The sequence below is a fragment of the Oncorhynchus masou genome, chromosome 8 (assembly GCF_036934945.1).
Source record: "Oncorhynchus masou masou isolate Uvic2021 chromosome 8, UVic_Omas_1.1, whole genome shotgun sequence".
Classification (NCBI taxonomy): domain Eukaryota; kingdom Metazoa; phylum Chordata; class Actinopteri; order Salmoniformes; family Salmonidae; genus Oncorhynchus; species Oncorhynchus masou.
The window spans coordinates 1,240,905-1,262,054 of NC_088219.1; the positions used below are offsets into that span (position 1 = coordinate 1,240,905).

Here is a 21,150-nt window from a genome sequence, read left to right on the forward strand (position 1 = left end):
CTCACAGTATCCTACACTACAGTAACCTATACTACAGTAACCTATACTACAGTAACTCACAGTAACCTACACTACAGTATCCTACACTACAGTAACTCACAGTAACCTATACTATAGTAACCTACACTACAGTAACCTATACTACAGTAACATACAGTACAGTGACCTATACTACAGTAACCTACAGTACAGTATCCTATACTACAGTAACCTATACTACAGTAACCTATACTACAGTAACCTACAGTACAGTATCCTATACTACAGTAACCTATACTACAGTAACCTATACTACAGTTACCTATACTACAGTAACCTATACTACAGTAACCTATACTACAGTAACCTACAGTACAGTATCCTATACTACAGTAACCTACACTACAGTAACCTACACTACAGTAACCTACACTACAGTAACCTATACTACAGTAACCTATACTACAGTATCCTACACTACAGTAACCTATACTACAGTAACCTACACTACAGTAACCTATACTACAGTAACCTATACTACAGTAACCTACACTACAGTAACCTACACTACAGTAACCTATACTACAGTAACCTATACTACAGTATCCTATACTACAGTAACCTATACTACAGTAACCTACACTACAGTAACCTACACTACAGTAACCTACACTACAGTAACCTACACTACAGTAACCTACACTACAGTATCCTATACTACAGTAACCTACACTACAGTAACCTACACTACAGTAACCTATACTACAGTAACCTACACTACAGTAACCTACAGTAACTCACAGTAACCTACACTACAGTAACCTACACTACAGTAACCTACACTACAGTAACCTACACTACAGTAACCTATACTACAGTAACCTACACTACAGTAACCTACACTACAGTAACCTACACTACAGTAACCTACACTACAGTAACCTATACTACAGTAACCTACACTACAGTATCCTATACTACAGTAACCTATACTACAGTAACCTATACTACAGTAACCTACACTACAGTAACCTACACTACAGTAACCCATAGTAACCTACACTACAGTAACCTACACTACAGTAACCTACACTACAGAAACATACAGTACAGTAACCTATACTACAGTAACCCATAGTAACCTACACTACAGTAACCTACATGTGGAGTTCTGTCTGGTGAACTAAGAGGCTTATTATACTACTAGACACCAGCTGTCATTGTCTGTATGTTCCTCTTACTGTCTCCTCTCTCTCCATTTGTTCCTCTTACTGTCTCCTCTCTCTCCATTTGTTCCTCTTACTGTCTCCTCTCTCTCCATTTGTTCCTCTTACTGTCTCCTCTCTCTCCATTTGTTCCTCTTACTGTCTCCTCTCTCTCCATATGTTCCTCTTACTGGCTCCTCTCTCTCCATTTGTTCCTCTTACTGTCTCCTCTCTCTCCATTTGTTCCTCTTACTGTCTCCTCTCTCCATTTGTTCCTCTTACTGTCTCCTCTCTCTCCATTTGTTCCTCTTACTGTCTCCTCTCTCTCCATTTGTTCCTCTTACTGTCTCCTCTCTCTCCATTTGTTCCTCTTACTGTCTCCTCTCTCTCCATTTGTTTCCTCTTACACTGTCTCCTCTCTCTCCATTTGTTTCCTCTTACTGTCTCCTCTCTCTCCATTTGTTTCCTCTTACTGCCTCCTCTCTCTCCATTTGTTTCCTCTGACTGTCTCCTCTCTCTCCATTTGTTCCTCTTACTGTCTCCTCTCTCTCCATTTGTTTCCTCTGACTGGCTCCTCTCTCTCCATTTGTTTCCTCTGACTGGCTCCTCTCTCTCCATTTTTTCCTCTTACTGTCTCCTCTCTCTCCATTTGTTCCTCTTACTGTCTCCTCTCTCTCCATTTTTTCCTCTTACACTGTCTCCTCTCTCTCTCTCCCATTTGTTCCTCTTACACTGTCTCCTCTCTCTCTCCCATTGTCCCTCTAATGCTAGTTTATCTGTTCTGACCCTGGACGGTAAAGGCTAGTTTAAACTGCTCCTACTGTTGTTTACATTTGTTCAATTTGATGTTGACTTCCTGAACTCAAGTGTGTGTGTGTGTGTGTGTGTGTGTGTGTGTGTGTGTGTGTGTGTGTGTGTGTGTGTGTGTGTGTGTGTGTGTGTGTGTGTGTGTGTGTGTGTGTGTGTGTGTGTGTGTGTGTGTGCAGATAGCAGCCATCCTACGGAGGAGGAAGAAGGAGTATTACCTGAAGAGACTCCTCCCTGAGATCCTTCAGTCCACGTCCTTCCTCACCGCTAATGGAGGACTCTACATTGCCTTCTTCTGCATCCTCAGGTAACACACACACACACACAGCCACACACACACACACAGCCACACACACACACACAGCCACACAGACACACACACAGCCACACAGACACACAGCCACACACACACACACACACACACACACACACACACACACACACACAGAGCCAATCAGAGTGCTTTGAAGCAGTCTCTGTCCTTGGGCCCAGTAGGGTGTAGGGAGTGAAGTCCATAGTGTACTAGAAGGGGCCAGGCTGTGTCAGATAAGACTTCAGATTGTTGTTATCTTGTTTGGTGTTAGGAAACTGCTGGGTGGCTTCACCTCCTGGTCCGCTGGGTTCGGAGCAGCTCTACCTGCCTCTTACATCTCTATCCTCATGGAACGCAAGAGCAGGTAGCTCTCTCTTTTCTCCTCTCCCCTCCCATTTTCTCCTCTCTCATGCCCCCTCTTCCCTTTTCCCCTCTCCTCTCTCCCCTTTTCTCCTGTCCTCTCCTCTCTTCCCTTTTCCCCTCTCCTCTCTCCCCACACACTCCTGTCCTCTCCTCTCTCCCCACACACACTCCTGTCCTCTCCTCTCTCCCCTTTTCTCCTGTCCTCTCCTCTCTCCCCTTTCCCCTCTCCTCTTCCCTTTTCCCTTTTCCCCTCTCCTCTCTCCCCTTTTCTCCTGTCCTCTCCTCTCTCCCCTTTTCCCCTCTCCTCTCTCCCCTTTTCCCCTCTCCTCTCTCCCCTTTTCTCCTGTCCTCTCCTCTCTCCCCTTTTCTCCTGTCCTCTCCTCTCTCCCCTTTTCTCCTGTCCTCTCCTCTCTTCCCTTTTCCCCTCTCCTCTCTCCCCTTTTCCCCTCTCCTCTCTCCCCTTTTCTCCTGTCCTCTCCTCTCTCCCCTTTTCCCTCTCCTCTCTCCCCCTTTTCCCCCTCTCCTCTCTCCCCTTTTCTCCTGTCCTCTCCTCTCTCCCCTTTTCTCCTGTCCTCTCCTCTCTTCCCTTTTCCCCTCTCCTCTCTCCCCTTTTCTCCTGTCCTCTCTTCTCTCCCCTTTTCTCCTGTCCTCTCCTCTCTCCCCTTTTTCTCCTGTCCTCTCCTCTCTCCCCTTTTCTCCTGTCCTCTCCTCTCTCCCCTTTTCTCCTGTCCTCTCCTCTCTCCCCTTTTCTCCTGTCCTCTCCTCTCTCCCCTTTTCTCCTGTCCTCTCTTCTCTCCCCTTTTCTCCTGTCCTCTCCTCTCTCCCCTTTTCTCCTGTCCTCTCCTCTCTCCCCTTTTCTCCTGTCCTCTCCTCTCTCCCCTTTTTCTCCTGTCCTCTCCTCTCTCCCCTTTTCTCCTGTCCTCTCCTCTCTCCCCTTTTCTCCTGTCCTCTCCTCTCTCCCCTTTTCTCCTGTCCTCTCCTCTCTCCCCTTTTCTCCTGTCCTGTCCTCTCTCCCCTTTTCTCCTGTCCTGTCCTCTCTCCCCTTTTCTCCTGTCCTCTCCTCTCTCCCCTTTTCTCCTGTCCTCTCCTCTCTCCCCTTTTCTCCTGTCCTCTCCTCTCTCCCCTTTTCTCCTGTCCTCTCCTCTCTCCCCTTTTCTCCTGTCCTCTCCTCTCTCCCCTTTTCTCCTGTCCTCTCCTCTCTCCCCTTTTCTCCTGTCCTCTCCTCTCTCCCCTTTTCTCCTGTCCTCTCCTCTCTCCCCTTTTCTCCTGTCCTCTCTTCTCTCCTCCCCTGTTTTCTCTCCACAGGTTTAATCATTATTATTGATGTGTTTTCTTGTAGGAGAGGTCTGCTGACGATCTACATGGCCAACCTGGTAAGACCTGTACCTCTTCTGACCATCTCTCTACTTGTTACAGCCCTGCTGTTACACTGAGATAATATGATGGGAATGTGGGCAGGCAGACATACATGTCAATAACTATTGTTTGTGTGTGTGTGTGTGTGTTTTGTTTCCTAGGCGACAGAGACCTTGTTCCGTATGGCTGTCACACGAGGCATCGTCAACCCCCTCAAACACGGGGAGGTAGGATGGAGGAGAAGGGAGGATGGATGGAGGAGAAGGGAGGATGGATGGAGGGGGAGGGAGGATGGATGGATGGAGGGGGAGGGAGGATGGATGGAGGATGGATGGAGGGGGAGGGAGGGAGGGAGGATGGATGGAGGGGGAGGGAGGATGGATGGAGGGGGAGGGAGGATGGATGGAGGAGGGAGGGAGGAGGAGGAGGGAGGATGGATGGAGGAGGAGGTGGAGGATGGATGGAAGGAGGGAGGGAGAGAGAGAGGGAGGATAGAGGATGGAGGGAGGATGGATGGGGGGAGGGAGGATGGATGGATGGAGGGGGAGGAGGAGGAGGGAGAGAGAGAGGATGGATGGATGGCCGGGGGGGTAGGGAGGATGGATGGAGGGGGAGGGAGGATGTAGTTTGAGGATAGAAAGTGTGAGGGATGTGTCAGTCCTTTAACTGAATCTCACCCTCTCTCTCCCCACCTCTCTCTCTCCCCACTTCTCTCTGTCTCTCTCTCTCCACCTCTCTCTCTCCACCTCTCTCTCTCTCCACCTCTCTCTCTCTCCACCTCTCTCTCTCTCTACCTCTCTCTCTCTCTCTACCTCTCTCTCTCTCTCCACCTCTCTCTCTCTCCACCTCTCTCTCTCTCTCTCTCCTCTCTCTCTCTCTACCTCTCTCTCTCTCTCTCTCTCTCTCCTCCACTTCTCTCTCTCTCTCTCTCCACCTCTCTCTCTCTCTCTCTCCACCTCTCTCTCTCTCCACCTCTCTCTCTCTCTCCACCTCTCTCTCTCTCTACCTCTCTCTCTACCTCTCTCTCTCTCTACCTCTCTCTCTCTCTCTCTCCACTCTCTCTCTCTCTCTCTCTCTCCACCTCTCTCTCTCTCTCCACCTCTCTCTCTCTCTCTCTCACCTCTCTCTCTCTCTCCACCTCTCTCTCTCTCTCCACCTCTCTCTCTCTCTCCACTCTCTCTCTCTCTCCACCTCTCTCCACCTCTCTCTCTCTCTCTCTCTCTCTCTCTCTACCTCTCTCTCTCTACCTCTCTCTCACCTCTCTCTCTCTACCTCTCTCCTCCTACTCTCTCTCCTACCTCTCTCTCTCTCTCCACCTCTCTCTCTCCACCTCTCTCACTCTCTCCACCTCTCTCTCTCTCTCCTCTCTCTCTCTCTCTCCACCTCTCTCTCTCTCCACCTCTCTCCACCTCTCTCTCTCTCTCTCTCCACCTCTCTCTCTGCACCTCTCTCTCTCTCTCTCCACCTCTCTCTCTCTGCACCTCTCTCTCTCTCTCTCACTCTCTCTCTCCACCTCTCTCTCTCTCTCTCCACCTCTCTCACTCTCTGTCTCTCCACCTCTCTCTCTCCACCTCTCTGTCTCTCCACCTCTCTGTCTCTCCACCTCTCTCTCTCCACCTCTCTCTCTCCACCCCTCTCTCTCTCCACCTCTCTTTCTCTCTCCACCTCTCTCCACCTCTCTCTCTCTCTCACCTCTCTCTCTCTCCACCTCTCTCTCTCTCTCTCTACCTCTCTCTCTCTCTACCTTTCTCTCTCTACCTCTCTCTCTCTCTACCTCTCTCTCTCTACCTCTCTCTCTCTCTCCTCTCTCTCTCTCCACCTCTCTCTCTCTCTCCCACCTCTCTCTCTCTCTCTCCACCTCTCTCTCTCTCTCTCTCCACCTCTCTCTCTCTCTTTCTCCACCTCTCTCTCTCTCTCCACCTCTCTCTCTCTCTCCACCTCTCTCTCTCCACCTCTCTCCACCTCTCTCTCTCTCTCCACCTCTCTCTCTGCACCTCTCTCTCTCTCTCTACCTCTCTCTCTCTGCACCTCTCTCCACCTCTCTCTCTCTCTCTCTCTCCACCTCTCTCTCTCTCTCTCCACCTCTCTCTCTCTCTGTCTCTCCACCTCTCTCTCCACCCCTCTCAGCTCTCCACCTCTCTCTCTCCTCCACCTCTCTCTCTCCACCCCTATGACCCCTCTCTCTCCACCTCCACCTCATCTCTCTCCACCTCTCTCCCACCTCTCTCTCTCTGGAGGGGAGGCTCTCCTCTCTCTCTCTCTCCAGATCTCTCTCTCTCCACCTCTCTCTCTCTCTCCCACCTCTCTCTCTCTCTCTCCACCTCTCTCTCTCTCTGTCTCTCCACCTCTCTCTCTCCACCCCTCTCTCTCTCCACCTCTCTCTCTCTCTCCACCTCTCTCTCTCTCCACCTCTCTCTCTCTCCACCCCTCTCTCTCTCTCTCTCTCCACCTCTCTCTCTCTCCACCTCTCTCTCTCCACCTCTCTCTCCAGGTTCTGCTGTTCTGTATGACAGCATCTCTTTACATGTTCTTCTTCAGGAGTAAAGATGGACTTAAAGGATTCTCCTTCTCAGCGCTCAAGTAAGTCTCCTATATGAACCTGTACCATCTCCAAACATATGGTGACGGCCGAGGGGGGGAGATGGAGGAGATGGAAGAGGAGATGACGGCCGAGGGGGGAGATGGAGGAGGAAGAGGGGGGGATGGAGGGGGAAGAGGGAGATGACGGCCGAGGGGGAGATGGAGGGGAGGCGGAGGGGGGAGATGGAGGGCCGAGGGGGAGATGGACGGCCGAGGGGGAGATGGAGGGGGAGGCGGTGGGGGAAGAGGGAGATGGACGGCCGAGGGGGGGAGATGGACGGCCGAGGGGAGGAGATGGAGGGGGAAGAGGGAGATGACGGCCGAGGGGGGAGATGGAGGGAGACAGAAAGCGTCTCCTTCCTGAGCGGTATGACGGCTGCGTGGTCCCGTGGTGTTTAGACTGGTGTACTACTACCGTTACAGCTAGAGGTTAGGGGAAGTGTTTCTGTACATTTAAATCCCTCTCTGCTGTTTTGCGTTCCTCCCCAGGTTCATCGTTGGGAAGGAGGAGATTCCAACACACTCCAACCTGTCCGAGCACGGCTTTCCACAACCCCCGGAGACATCCGTCAACACAGAGTCACAGAGGTCAACAGGAAGCCCTGCATCCGGCAGGAAGTCCCTCATCACCCTCACCAGGAGACTGCTAGAATCTATGTGAGGACACACACACACACACACACACACACAGTAACAATTACAAGCAAGCACACACACATACACACAGAGTTGTAGTGACTGTGTTGTCTGTCTCCAGATGCAAGCATGGACCCAGACATCGATGCTGTAAACACTACCAGGACAACTGCATAGTCTACTGTGTCAAGGTGAGATACCTGGTCACTGTGTCAAGGTGAGATACCTGGTCACTACCAGGACAACTGCATAGTCTACTGTGTCAAGGTGAGATACCTGGTCACTACCAGGACAACTGCGTAGTCTACTGTGTCAAGGTGAGATACCTGGTCACTGTGTCAAGGTGAGATACCTGGTCACTACCAGGACAACTGCATAGTCTACTGTGTCAAGGTGAGATACCTGGTCACTACCAGGACAACTGCCTAGTCTACTGTGTCAAGGTGAGATACCTGGTCACTACCAGGACAACTGCCTAGTCTACTGTGTCAAGGTGAGATACCTGGTCACTACCAGGACAACTGCCTCGTCTACTGTGTCAAGGTGAGATACCTGGTCACTACCAGGACAACTGCATCGTCTACTGTGTCAAGGTGAGATACCTGGTCACTACCAGGACAACTGCCTACTCTACTGTGTCAAGGTGAGATACCTGGTCACTACCAGGACAACTGCCTCGTCTACTGTGTCAAGGTGAGATACCTGGTCACTACCAGGACAACTGCCTAGTCTACTGTGTCAAGGTGAGATACCTGGTCACTACCAGGTCAACTGCATAGTCTACTGTGTCAAGGTGAGATACCTGGTCACTACCAGGACAACTGCCTAGTCTACTGTGTCAAGGTGAGATACCTGGTCACTACCAGGACAACTGCATAGTCTACTGTGTCAAGGTGAGATACCTGGTCACTACCAGGACAACTGCCTCGTCTACTGTGTCAAGGTGAGATACCTGGTCACTACCAGGACAACTGCCTCGTCTACTGTGTCAAGGTGAGATACCTGGTCACTACCAGGACAACTGCCTCGTCTACTGTGTCAAGGTGAGATACCTGGTCACTACCAGGACAACTGCCTCGTCTACTGTGTCAAGGTGAGATACCTGTTCACTACCAGGACAACTGCATAGTCTACTGTGTCAAGGTGAGATACCTGGTCACTACCAGGTCAACTGCATAGTCTACTGTGTCAAGGTGAGATACCTGGTCACTACCAGGTCAACTGCCTAGTCTACTGTGTCAAGGTGAGATACCTGGTCACTACCAGGACAACTGCCTCGTCTACTGTGTCAAGGTGAGATACCTGTTCACTACCAGGACAACTGCCTAGTCTACTGTGTCAAGGTGAGATACCTGGTCAATATCAGAACAACTACATAGTCTACTGTGTCAAGGTGAGATACCTGGTCACTACCAGGACAACTGCCTAGTCCATTGTGTCAAGGTGAGATACCTGGTCACTACCAGGACAACTGCATAGTCTACTGTGTCAAGGTGAGATACCTGGTCAATATCAGAACAACTACATAGTCTACTGTGTCAAGGTGAGATACCTGGTCACTACCAGGACAACTGCATCGTCTACTGTGTCAAGGTGAGATACCTGGTCACTACCAGGACAACTGCCTAGTCTACTGTGTCAAGGTGAGATACCTGGTCACTACCAGGACAACTGCCTCGTCTACTGTGTCAAGGTGAGATACCTGGTCACTACCAGGACAACTGCCAACCTCAGAGACTTGGTTTGGTAGGGTCCAGCCTTCCATGAAGATCAGAAACTTGGTCTGGTTTGGTAGGGTCCAGCCTTCCATGAAGATCAGAAACTTGGTCTGGTTTGGTAGGGTCCAGCCTTCCATGAACATCAGAAACTGGGTTTGGTAGGGTCCAGCCTTCCATGAACATCAGAAACTGGGTCTGGTTTGATAGGGTCCAGCCTTCCATGAACATCAGAAACTTGGTCTGGTTTGGTAGGGTCCAGCCTTCCATGAACATCAGAAACTTGGTCTGGTTTGGTATTAAACATACAGGTGTGTGGTAACATGTTATGCCAAGATCAAAAGAGCTCTCTGAGGTCCTCCGAATAAACCCTTGAGTCTGGGAGGAGTTTCAAGTAATTTCACAGCACTGTACACTGAATGTACAAAACATTAAGGTCCCCCCCCCTTGCCCTCAGCCTCATTTTGTCGGGGCATGGACTCTACAAGGTGTCGAAAGCGTTCCACAGGGATGCTGTCCCATGTTGACTCTACAAGGTGTCGAAAGCGTTCCACAGGGATGCTGTCCCATGTTGACTCTACAAGGTGTCGAAAGCGTTCCACAGGGATGCTGGTCCATGTTGACTCCAATGCTTCCCACAGTTGTGTCAAGTTGGCTGGATGTCTTTTGGGTGGTGGACCATACCTGGTACACACAGAAAACTGTTGTGTGTAAAACCCAGCAGCGTTGCAGTTCTTGACACAAACCGGTGCTCCTGACACCTACTACCATTTACCCTGTTCAAAGGCACTGGCGTCTTTTGTCAATTCACCCTCTGAATGAAACACGAACACAATCCAACTCTCAAGGCTTAAACAGTCCTTCTTTGCCCTCCCTCCTCCCCAGTAGAGGGGCTGTATACAGTAGAGAGGCTATATACAGTAGAGAGGCTATATACAGTAGAGGGGCTATATACAGTAGAGGGGCTATAGACAGTAGAGAGGCTATATACAGTAGAGAGGCTATAACAGTAGAGAGGCTATAACAGTAGAGAGGCTGTATACAGTAGAGAGGCTATATACAGTAGAGAGGCTGTATACAGTAGAGAGGCTATAGACAGTAGAGAGGCTGTATACAGTAGAGAGGCTATAGACAGTAGAGAGGCTGTATACAGTAGAGAGGCTATATACAGTAGAGAGGCTATAGACAGTAGAGAGGCTGTATACAGTAGAGAGGCTATATACAGTAGAGAGGCTGTATACAGTAGAGAGGCTGTATACAGTAGAGAGGCTATAGACAGTAGAGAGGCTATAACAGTAGAGGGGCTGTATACAGTAGAGGGGCTATAGACAGTAGAGAGGCTGTATACAGTAGAGAGGCTATAGACAGTAGAGAGGCTATATACAGTAGAGAGGCTGTATACAGTAGAGAGGCTGTATACAGTAGAGAGGCTATATACAGTAGAGAGGCTATAACAGTAGAGGGGCTGTATACAGTAGAGAGGCTATAGACAGTAGAGAGGCTGTATACAGTAGAGAGGCTATAGACAGTAGAGAGGCTATATACAGTAGAGAGGCTGTATACAGTAGAGAGGCTGTATACAGTAGAGAGGCTATAGACAGTAGAGAGGCTATATACAGTAGAGAGGCTATATACAGTAGAGAGGCTGTATACAGTAGAGAGGCTATATACAGTAGAGAGGCTATATACAGTAGAGAGGCTGTATACAGTAGAGAGGCTATATACAGTAGAGAGGCTATATACAGTAGAGAGGCTGTATACAGTAGAGAGGCTATATACAGTAGAGAGGTTACATACAGTAGAGGGGCTACAGACAGTAGAGGGGCTACAGACAGTAGAGGGGCTACAGACAGTAGACAGGCTATATACAGTAGAGAGGTTACATACAGTAGAGGGGCTGTAATACAGTAGAGGGGCTGTAATACAGTAGAGGGGCTGTATACAGTAGAGGGGCTATATACAGTAGAGGGGCTGTATACAGTAGAGGGGCTGTATACAGTAGAGGGGCTGTATACAGTAGAGGGGCTGTATACAGTAGAGGGGCTATATACAGTAGAGGGGCTATATACAGTAGAGAGGCTATATACAGTAGAGAGGCTGTATACAGTAGAGAGGCTATATACAGTAGAGAGGCTATATACAGTAGAGGGGCTGTATACAGTAGAGAGGCTGTATACAGTAGAGAGGTTACATACAGTAGAGAGGCTATATACAGTAGAGAGGTTACATACAGTAGAGGGGCTACAGACAGTAGAGGGGCTACAGACAGTAGAGGGGCTATAGACAGTAGAGGGGCTATAGACAGTAGAGGGGCTATAGACAGTAGAGGGGCTATAGACAGTAGAGGGGCTGTATACAGTAGAGAGGCTATATACAGTAGAGAGGCTGTATACAGTAGAGAGGCTATATACAGTAGAGAGGCTGTATACAGTAGAGAGGTTACATACAGTAGAGAGGCTGTATACAGTAGAGAGGTTGTATACAGTAGAGAGGCTGTATACAGTAGAGAGGCTGTATACAGTAGAGGTTACATACAGTAGAGAGGCTACATACAGTAGAGAGGCTATATACAGTAGAGAGGTTACATACAGTAGAGAGGCTACAGACAGTAGAGGGGCTACAGACAGTAGAGGGGCTACAGACAGTAGAGGGGCTACAGACAGTAGAGGGGCTACAGACAGTAGAGGGGCTGTATACAGTAGAGGGGCTATATACAGTAGAGAGGCTATATACAGTAGAGAGGCTATATACAGTAGAGAGGTTACATACAGTAGAGGGGCTATATACAGTAGAGAGGCTGTAATACAGTAGAGAGGCTGTAATACAGTAGAGGGGCTGTATACAGTAGAGGGGCTGTATACAGTAGAGGGGCTGTATACAGTAGAGGGGCTGTATACAGTAGAGAGGCTATATACAGTAGAGAGGCTATATACAGTAGAGAGGTTACATACAGTAGAGAGGCTGTAATACAGTAGAGAGGCTGTAATACAGTAGAGGGGCTGTATACAGTAGAGGGGCTGTATACAGTAGAGGGGCTGTATACAGTAGAGGGGCTGTATACAGTAGAGGGGCTGTATACAGTAGAGGGGCTATATACAGTAGAGAGGCTATATACAGTAGAGAGGCTATATACAGTAGAGAGGCTGTATACAGTAGAGAGGCTATATACAGTAGAGAGGCTATATACAGTAGAGAGGCTATATACAGTAGAGGGGCTGTATACAGTAGAGAGGCTGTATACAGTAGAGAGGTTACATACAGTAGAGAGGCTATATACAGTAGAGAGGTTACATACAGTAGAGGGGCTACAGACAGTAGAGGGGCTACAGACAGTAGAGGGGCTACAGACAGTAGAGGGGCTATAGACAGTAGAGGGGCTATAGACAGTAGAGGGGCTGTATACAGTAGAGAGGCTGTATACAGTAGAGAGGCTATATACAGTAGAGAGGCTGTATACAGTAGAGAGGCTATATACAGTAGAGAGGCTGTATACAGTAGAGAGGTTACATACAGTAGAGAGGCTGTATACAGTAGAGAGGTTACATACAGTAGAGAGGCTGTATACAGTAGAGAGGTTGTATACAGTAGAGAGGCTATATACAGTAGAGAGGTTACATACAGTAGAGAGGCTGTATACAGTAGAGAGGTTGTATACAGTAGAGAGGCTATATACAGTAGAGAGGCTGTATACAGTAGAGGGGCTACAGACAGTAGAGAGGCTACAGACAGTAGAGGGGCTACAGACAGTAGAGGGGCTACAGACAGTAGAGGGGCTACAGACAGTAGAGGGGCTGTATACAGTAGAGGGGCTATATACAGTAGAGAGGCTATATACAGTAGAGAGGCTATATACAGTAGAGAGGTTACATACAGTAGAGGGGCTATATACAGTAGAGAGGCTGTAATACAGTAGAGAGGCTGTAATACAGTAGAGAGGCTATATACAGTAGAGAGGCTATATACAGTAGAGAGGTTACATACAGTAGAGGGGCTGTATACAGTAGAGGGGCTATATACAGTAGAGAGGCTATATACAGTAGAGAGGCTATATACAGTAGAGAGGTTACATACAGTAGAGGGGCTGTATACAGTAGAGGGGCTATATACAGTAGAGAGGCTATATACAGTAGAGAGGCTATATACAGTAGAGAGGCTATATACAGTAGAGAGGCTATATACAGTAGAGAGGCTGTATACAGTAGAGGCTATATACAGTAGAGAGGCTATATACAGTAGAGAGGCTATATACAGTAGAGAGGCTATATACAGTAGAGAGGCTATAGACAGTAGAGAGGCTATAGACAGTAGAGAGGCTATATACAGTAGAGAGGCTATATACAGTAGAGAGGCTATATACAGTAGAGAGGCTATATACAGTAGAGAGGCTATATACAGTAGAGAGGCTATATACAGTAGAGAGGCTATAGACAGTAGAGAGGCTGTATACAGTAGAGAGGCTATATACAGTAGAGAGGCTATATACAGTAGAGAGGCTATATACAGTAGAGAGGCTGTATACAGTAGAGAGGCTATATACAGTAGAGAGGCTATATACAGTAGAGAGGCTACATACAGTAGAGGGGCTGTATACAGTAGAGAGGCTGTATACAGTAGAGAGGCTACATACAGTAGAGAGGCTATATACAGTAGAGAGGTTACATACAGTAGAGGGGCTACAGACAGTAGAGGGGCTATAGACAGTAGAGGGGCTATAGACAGTAGAGGGGCTATAGACAGTAGAGGGGCTGTATACAGTAGAGGGGCTATAGACAGTAGAGGGGCTATAGACAGTAGAGGGGCTGTATACAGTAGAGGGGCTGTATACAGTAGAGGGGCTATATACAGTAGAGAGGCTATATACAGTAGAGGGGCTATATACAGTAGAGAGGTTATATACAGTAGAGAGGCTGTATACAGTAGAGAGGCTATATACAGTAGAGGGGCTATATACAGTAGAGGGGCTATAGACAGTAGAGGGGCTATAGACAGTAGAGGGGCTGTATACAGTAGAGGGGCTGTATACAGTAGAGGGGCTGTATACAGTAGAGGGGCTGTATACAGTAGAGGGGCTGTATACAGTAGAGAGGCTATATACAGTAGAGGGGCTATATACAGTAGAGAGGCTGTATACAGTAGAGAGGCTGTATACAGTAGAGGGGCTATATACAGTAGAGAGGCTGTATACAGTAGTGAGGCTATATACAGTAGAGGGGCTGTATACAGTAGAGGGGCTGTATACAGTAGAGAGGTTACATACAGTAGAGAGGCTGTATACAGTAGAGAGGCTGTATACAGTAGAGAGGTTGTATACAGTAGAGGGGCTGTATACAGTAGAGGGGCTGTATACAGTAGAGAGGTTACATACAGTAGAGAGGTTACATACAGTAGAGAGGCTGTATACAGTAGAGAGGTTGTATACAGTAGAGGGGCTGTATACAGTAGAGGGGCTGTAATACAGTAGAGAGGCTGTATACAGTAGAGAGGCTATATACAGTAGAGGGGCTGTATACAGTAGAGAGGCTATAGACAGTAGAGAGGCTATATACAGTAGAGAGGCTATATACAGTAGAGAGGCTATATACAGTAGACAGGCTATATACAGTAGACAGGCTATATACAGTAGAGAGGCTATATACAGTAGAGAGGTTACATACAGTAGAGGGGCTGTATACAGTAGAGAGGCTGTATACAGTAGAGAGGTTACATACAGTAGAGAGGCTATATACAGTAGAGAGGTTACATACAGTAGAGGGGCTACAGACAGTAGAGGGGCTACAGACAGTAGAGGGGCTATAGACAGTAGAGGGGCTATAGACAGTAGAGGGGCTATAGACAGTAGAGGGGCTATAGACAGTAGAGGGGCTATAGACAGTAGAGGGGCTATATACAGTAGAGGGGCTGTATACAGTAGAGGGGCTGTATACAGTAGAGGGGCTGTATACAGTAGAGGGGCTGTATACAGTAGAGGGGCTGTATACAGTAGAGGGGCTGTATACAGTAGAGGGGCTATATACAGTAGAGGGGCTATATACAGTAGAGGGGCTATATACAGTAGAGGGGCTATATACAGTAGAGGGGCTGTATACAGTAGAGGGGCTATATACAGTAGAGGGGCTATATACAGTAGAGAGGCTGTATACAGTAGAGAGGTTGTATACAGTAGAGGGGCTGTATACAGTAGAGAGGCTATATACAGTAGAGGGGCTGTATACAGTAGAGAGGCTATAGACAGTAGAGGGGCTATATACAGTAGAGGGGCTGTATACAGTAGAGGGGCTATAGACAGTAGAGGGGCTGTATACAGTAGAGGGGCTATATACAGTAGAGAGGCTATAGACAGTAGAGGGGCTGTATACAGTAGAGGGGCTATAGACAGTAGAGGGGCTGTATACAGTAGAGGGGCTATAGACAGTAGAGGGGCTGTATACAGTAGAGGGGCTATAGACAGTAGAGGGGCTATATACAGTAGAGGGGCTGTATACAGTAGAGGGGCTATAGACAGTAGAGGGGCTGTATACAGTAGAGGGGCTATATACAGTAGAGAGGCTATAGACAGTAGAGGGGCTGTATACAGTAGAGGGGCTGTATACAGTAGAGGGGCTGTATACAGTAGAGGGGCTGTATACAGTAGAGAGGCTATAGACAGTAGAGGGGCTGTATACAGTAGAGGGGCTATATACAGTAGAGAGGCTGTATACAGTAGAGAGGCTATAGACAGTAGAGGGGCTGTATACAGTAGAGGGGCTATATACAGTATTATCTAGGGTATTTGACAGCCCTGACTATAGTGTATTATCTAGGGTATTTGACAGCCCTGACTATAGTGTATTATCTAGGGTATTTGACAGCCCTGACTATAGTGTATTATCTAGGGTATGTGACAGCCCTGACTATAGTGTATTATCTAGGGTATTTGACAGCCCTGACTATAGTGTATTATCTAGGGGGGTGTTTGTATGCTGACTTCACAAAATGAATTTCCATGTAGATGGTCAATAAAGTTTATTGTGAAAGACGGTACAGTGTGAAGATAGGCAGAAACTGCTTCTAAAAATAGAAATCTCAGCTCATGCTTGTAGGCGATGTCATGGCGACGTTGGCGAGCTATAAGCTCGTGCTCAGAAACACGCCATCTGGTCTGATGGTTGTCTCGTGCTGGACTGTGCGTGTGCAGACCGTCAACGCGCTGCTTCGATGTAAAGTAATTTTTTTAAATGAAGATAAAAACATGTCTTTGTCACTTTCACAAGGCTGGAGAAGTAATATGTTCCACTACTGAAGACATTGGCTCTAATCAGGGATGTGCCTTTTAGATTGAGAGAAAATAAATGAACAACTAAGGAAGAATGTTTCATTTCTCTCATTGACTTCTTTAACCCCAAATCACGTCCTGGTCATCTTGGTTGTCCTGGTCATCTTGGTTGTCCTGGTCTTCTTGGTTGTCCTGGTCATCTTGGTTGTCCTGGTCATCTTGGTTGTCCTGGTCATCTTGGTCGGCCTGGTTGTCCTGGTCATCTTGGTTGTCCTGGTTGTCCTGGTCATCTTGGTTGTCCTGGTTGTCCTGGTCATCTTGGTTGTCCTGGTCATCTTGGTTGTCCTGGTTGTCCTGGTCATCTTGGTTGTCCTGGTGTGCCTGGTTGTCCTGGTCATCTTGGTTGTCCTGGTCATCTTGGTTGTCCTGGTCATCTTGGTTGTCCTGGTCATCTTGGTTGTCCTGGTCATCTTGGTTGTCCTGGTCATCTTGGTTGTCCTGGTCGTCTTGGTCGTCCTGGTTGTCCTGGTCGTCTTGGTTGTCCTGGTCATCTTGGTTGTCCTGGTCACCTTGGTTGTCCTGGACATCTTGGTTGTCCTGGTCATCTTGGTTGTCCTGGTCATCTTGGTTGTCCTGGTCATCTTGGTTGTCCTGGTTGTCCTGGTCATCTTGGTTGTCCTGGTGTGCCTGGTTGTCCTGGTCATCTTGGTTGTCCTGGTCATCTTGGTTGTCCTGGTCATCTTGGTTGTCCTGGTCATCTTGGTTGTCCTGGTGTGCCTGGTTGTCCTGGTCATCTTGGTTGTCCTGGTGTGCCTGGTCGGCCTGGTTGTCCTGGTCATCTTGGTTGTCCTGGTCATCTTGGTTGTCCTGGTGTGCCTGGTCGGCCTGGTTGTCCTGGTCATCTTGGTTGTCCTGGTCGGCCTGGTTGTCCTGGTCATCTTGGTTGTCCTGGTCATCTTGGTTGTCCTGGTCATCTTGGTTGTCCTGGTCATCTTGGTTGTCCTAGTCATCTTGGTCGTCTTGGTTGTCCTGGTGTGCCTGGTCGGCCTGGTTGGCTTCACAAGCGTTCCCAGAAGTCTGTTGATGTTGCGTCTCAGTTTAGAAACTGAAATCGTAATGTATTAACGTGGTTTCCATGGCTACCTGATCCAGTGTCGTCTGAAGGTTGTAACGGCGTTATAATAACGTTATATTGATGTTTCCAGGGCTTCATCCGTATGTTCAGTGTGGGCTACCTGATCCAGTGTTGTCTGAAGGTTCCGTCAGCGTTCCGCCAGGTCTTCACGAAGCCGTCCCGCCTCCCCTCTCTCTTCTACACCAAAGAGAACTTCCAGCTGGGGGCTTTCCTAGGGTCCTTCGTCTCTATATACAAGGTAAACACTAGATTCAGTGTTAGTTACTTTTTTTAAACTAATTTTGCTTATTTCTCTTTTACTTCATCCAACTGTAATGACGTATTAATCCCTGGGAAATGTAATGAGTTACTGTACGAGTTAGAGGTTCACAGCTGTTATTCTGAAACCTGTTGTCATTCTTTTCATGTCTTTGCTTGACATGGTCTAATAACTCAAGCAGAGTTTGGTAACACTTTTCGAATTTGGCACACAGAATCTCCAGGTCATGAGTAACTTGGTAAAAAAAAGAATGGCCTGTATATAGGTGGCTCTGATTGGCCTGTAGGTGGCTCTGATTGGCCTGTAGCTGGCTCTGATTGGCCTGTATATAGGTGGCTCTGATTGGCCTGTAGGTGGCTCTGATTGGCCTGTATATAGGTGGCTCTGATTGGCCTGTATATAGGTGGCTCTAATTGGCCTGTATATAGGTGGCTCTGATTGGCCTGTATATAGGTGGCTCTGATTGGCCTGTAGCTAGGTGGCTCTAATTGGCCTGTATATAGGTGGCTCTGATTGGCCTGTATATAGGTGGCTCTGATTGGCCTGTAGGTGGCTCTGAATTGGCCTGTATATAGGTGGCTCTGATTGGCCTGTATATAGGTGGCTCTGATTGGCCTGTATATAGGTGGCTCTGATTGGCCTGTATATAGGTGGCTCTGATTGGCCTGTATATAGGTGGCTCTGATTGGCCTGTATATAGGTGGCTCTGATTGGCCTGTATATAGGTGGCTCTGATTGGCCTGTATATAGGTGGCTCTGATTGGCCTGTATATAGGTGGCTCTGATTGGCCTGTAGGTGGCTCTGATTGGCCTGTAGGTGGCTCTGATTGGCCTGTAGGTGACTCTGATTGGCCTGTAGGTGGCTCTGATTGGCCTGTATATAGGTGTCTCTGATTGGCCTGTAGGTGGCTCTGATTGGCCTGTAGGTGACTCTGATTGGCCTGTAGGTGACTCTGATTGGCCTGTAGGTGACTCTGATTGGCCTGTATTCTGATTGGCCTGTAGGTGACTCTGATTGGCCTGTAGGTGACTCTGATTGGCCTGTAGGTGACTCTGATTGGCCTGTAGGTGACTCTGTTGGCCTGTACTTTGATTGGCCTGTAGGTGACTCTGATTGGCCTGTAGGTGACTCTGATTGGCCTGTAGGTGACTCTGATTGGCCTGTAGGTGGCTTTGATTGGCCTGTAGGTGACTCTGATTGGCCTGTAGGTGACTCTGATTGGCCTGTAGGTGACTCTGATTGGCCTGTAGGTGTCTCTGATTGGCCTGTAGGTGACTCTGATTGGCCTGTAGGTGACTCTGATTGGCCTGTATATAGGTGTCTCTGATTGGCCTGTAGGTGACTCTGATTGGCCTGTAGGTGACTCTGATTGGCCTGTAGGTGACTCTGATTGGCCTGTAGGTGACTCTGATTGGCCTGTAGGTGACTCTGATTGGCCTGTAGGTGACTCTGATTGGCCTGTAGGTGACTCTGATTGGCCTGTAGGTGACTCTGATTGGCCTGTAGGTGACTCTGATTGGCCTGTAGGTGACTCTGATTGGCCTGTAGGTGACTCTGATTGGCCTGTAGGTGACTCTGATTGGCCTGTAGGTGGCTCTGATTGGCCTGTAGGTGACTCTGATTGGCCTGTAGGTGACTTTGATTGGCCTGTAGGTGACTCTGATTGGCCTGTAGGTGGCTTTGATTGGCCTGTAGGTGGCTTTGATTGGCCTGTAGGTGGCTTTTATTGGCCTGTAGGTGGCTTTGATTGGCCTGTAGGTGACTCTGATTGGCCTGTAGGTGGCTCTGATTGGCCTGTAGGTGACTCTGATTGGCCTGTAGGTGACTCTGATTGGCCTGTAGGTGACTCTGATTGGCCTGTAGGTGACTCTGATTGGCCTGTAGGTGGCTTTGATTGGCCTGTAGGTGGCTTTGATTGGCCTGTAGGTGGCTTTGATTGGCCTGTAGGTGACTCTGATTGGCCTGTAGGTGACTCTGATTGGCCTGTAGGTGGCTCTGATTGGCCTGTAGGTGACTCTGATTGGCCTGTAGGAGACTCTGATTGGCCTGTAGATGGCTGTGATTGGCCTGTAGGTGGCTGTGATTGGCCTGTAGGTGGCTGTGATTGGCCTGTAGGTGGCTGTGATTGGCCTGTAGGTGACTTTGATTGGCCTGTAGGTGGCTGTGATTGGCCTGTAGGTGGCTGTGATTGGCCTGTAGGTGGCTTTGATTGGCCTGTAGGTGGCTTTGATTGGCCTGTAGGAGACTCTGATTGGCCTGTAGGTGGCTGTGATTGGCCTGTAGGTGGCTGTGATTGGCCTGTAGGTAGGTGGCTGTGATTGGCCTGTAGGTAGGTGGCTCTGATTGGCCTGTAGGTAGGTGGCTCTGATTGGCCTGTAGGTAGGTGGCTCTGATTGGCCTGTAGGTAGGTGGCTCTGATTGGCCTGTATATAGCTGGCTCTGATTGGCCTGTAGGTAGGTGGCTCTGATTGGCCTGTATATAGGTGGCTCTGATTGGCCTGTATATAGGTGGCTCTGATTGGCCTCTATGTAGGTGGCTCTAATTGGCCTGTATATAGCTGGCTCTGATTGGCCTGTATATAGCTGGCTCTGATTGGCCTGTATATAGCTGGCTCTGATTGGCCTGTATATAGGTGGCTCTGATTGGCCTGTATATAGGTGGCTCTGATTGGCCTGTATATAGCTGGCTCTGATTGGCCTGTAGGTGTCTTTCCTCAAGGCCCCATCAGGTCTGCCAGGATAGGTTGTCCTCCATCTTGGACAGTTTGAACATATGAAGTGTGGTACTAAGTCATGTGTTGGATTGACTCCAAACATTCCACTTTGTATTCAGGACATACAGTTAATTTCTCTGCCACTTTTTAACCTGTTTTACTTTAGTGCCTTGTTGCAAACAGGAGGCGTGTTTTGGAATGTTTTTTATTCTGTACAGGCTTTCTTCTTTTATGTTAGTATTGTGGAGTAACTACAATGTTGTTGATCCATCCTTGGTTTCCTCCTATCACAGCCATTAAACTCCCTAACTGTTTTAAACCATTGGCCTCATGGTGAAATCCCTGAGCGGTTTCCTTCCTCTCCGGCAACTGAGTTAGGAAGGATGCCTGTAACATGTTACCACCAACACTGTATATATCCCTCTCTTCTTCTCTTATCATTCCTAGGGTCCTTAGTCTCAATATACAAGGTCTCCTTCTCTTTCTCTCTGATATGAACTACTCTCTCTCTCCCAGGGGACCAGCTGCTTGCTGCGTTGGGTGCGTAACATTGATGACGAGCTCCACGCACTCATAGCGGGTAGGTCAGTCTTGCCACTGTCCAATCAGCTATTCATTGTTTACTGAGTCCAGCAATGCATTAATTTCTGTTTTTGTCCCATTGAATCTCCTCTTTCTCTCCCTCTCCATCTCTCCTCTTCCTCTCCCTCTCTCCATCTCTCCTCTTTCTCTCCCTCTCCATCTCTCCTCTTTCTCTCCCTCTCCATCTCTCCTCTTTCTCTCCATCTCTCTTTCTCTCCCTCTCCATCTCTCCTCTTTCTCTCCCTCTCCATCT

At 48.4% G+C, this 21,150-nt stretch overlaps 1 protein-coding gene across 4 annotated transcripts in view; it reads left to right on the forward strand.

Annotated features, from left to right (window-relative positions):
* The window catches only part of tmem135 (transmembrane protein 135), a 50,926-nt gene that overhangs the window by 17,662 nt on the left and 12,114 nt on the right, over nucleotides 1-21,150 (forward strand). For all 4 annotated transcript variants that reach the window (XM_064971292.1, XM_064971296.1, XM_064971293.1 and 1 more), the window contains exons 2-10: nucleotides 2,171-2,298; nucleotides 2,576-2,668; nucleotides 4,007-4,040; nucleotides 4,185-4,250; nucleotides 6,515-6,603; nucleotides 7,093-7,260; nucleotides 7,361-7,430; nucleotides 17,412-17,579; nucleotides 20,832-20,895. In XM_064971292.1, coding sequence (XP_064827364.1) covers nucleotides 2,171-2,298; nucleotides 2,576-2,668; nucleotides 4,007-4,040; nucleotides 4,185-4,250; nucleotides 6,515-6,603; nucleotides 7,093-7,260; nucleotides 7,361-7,430; nucleotides 17,412-17,579; nucleotides 20,832-20,895 — 880 coding nt within the window. The remainder of the gene's footprint in view (nucleotides 1-2,170; nucleotides 2,299-2,575; nucleotides 2,669-4,006; nucleotides 4,041-4,184; nucleotides 4,251-6,514; nucleotides 6,604-7,092; nucleotides 7,261-7,360; nucleotides 7,431-17,411; nucleotides 17,580-20,831; nucleotides 20,896-21,150) is intronic.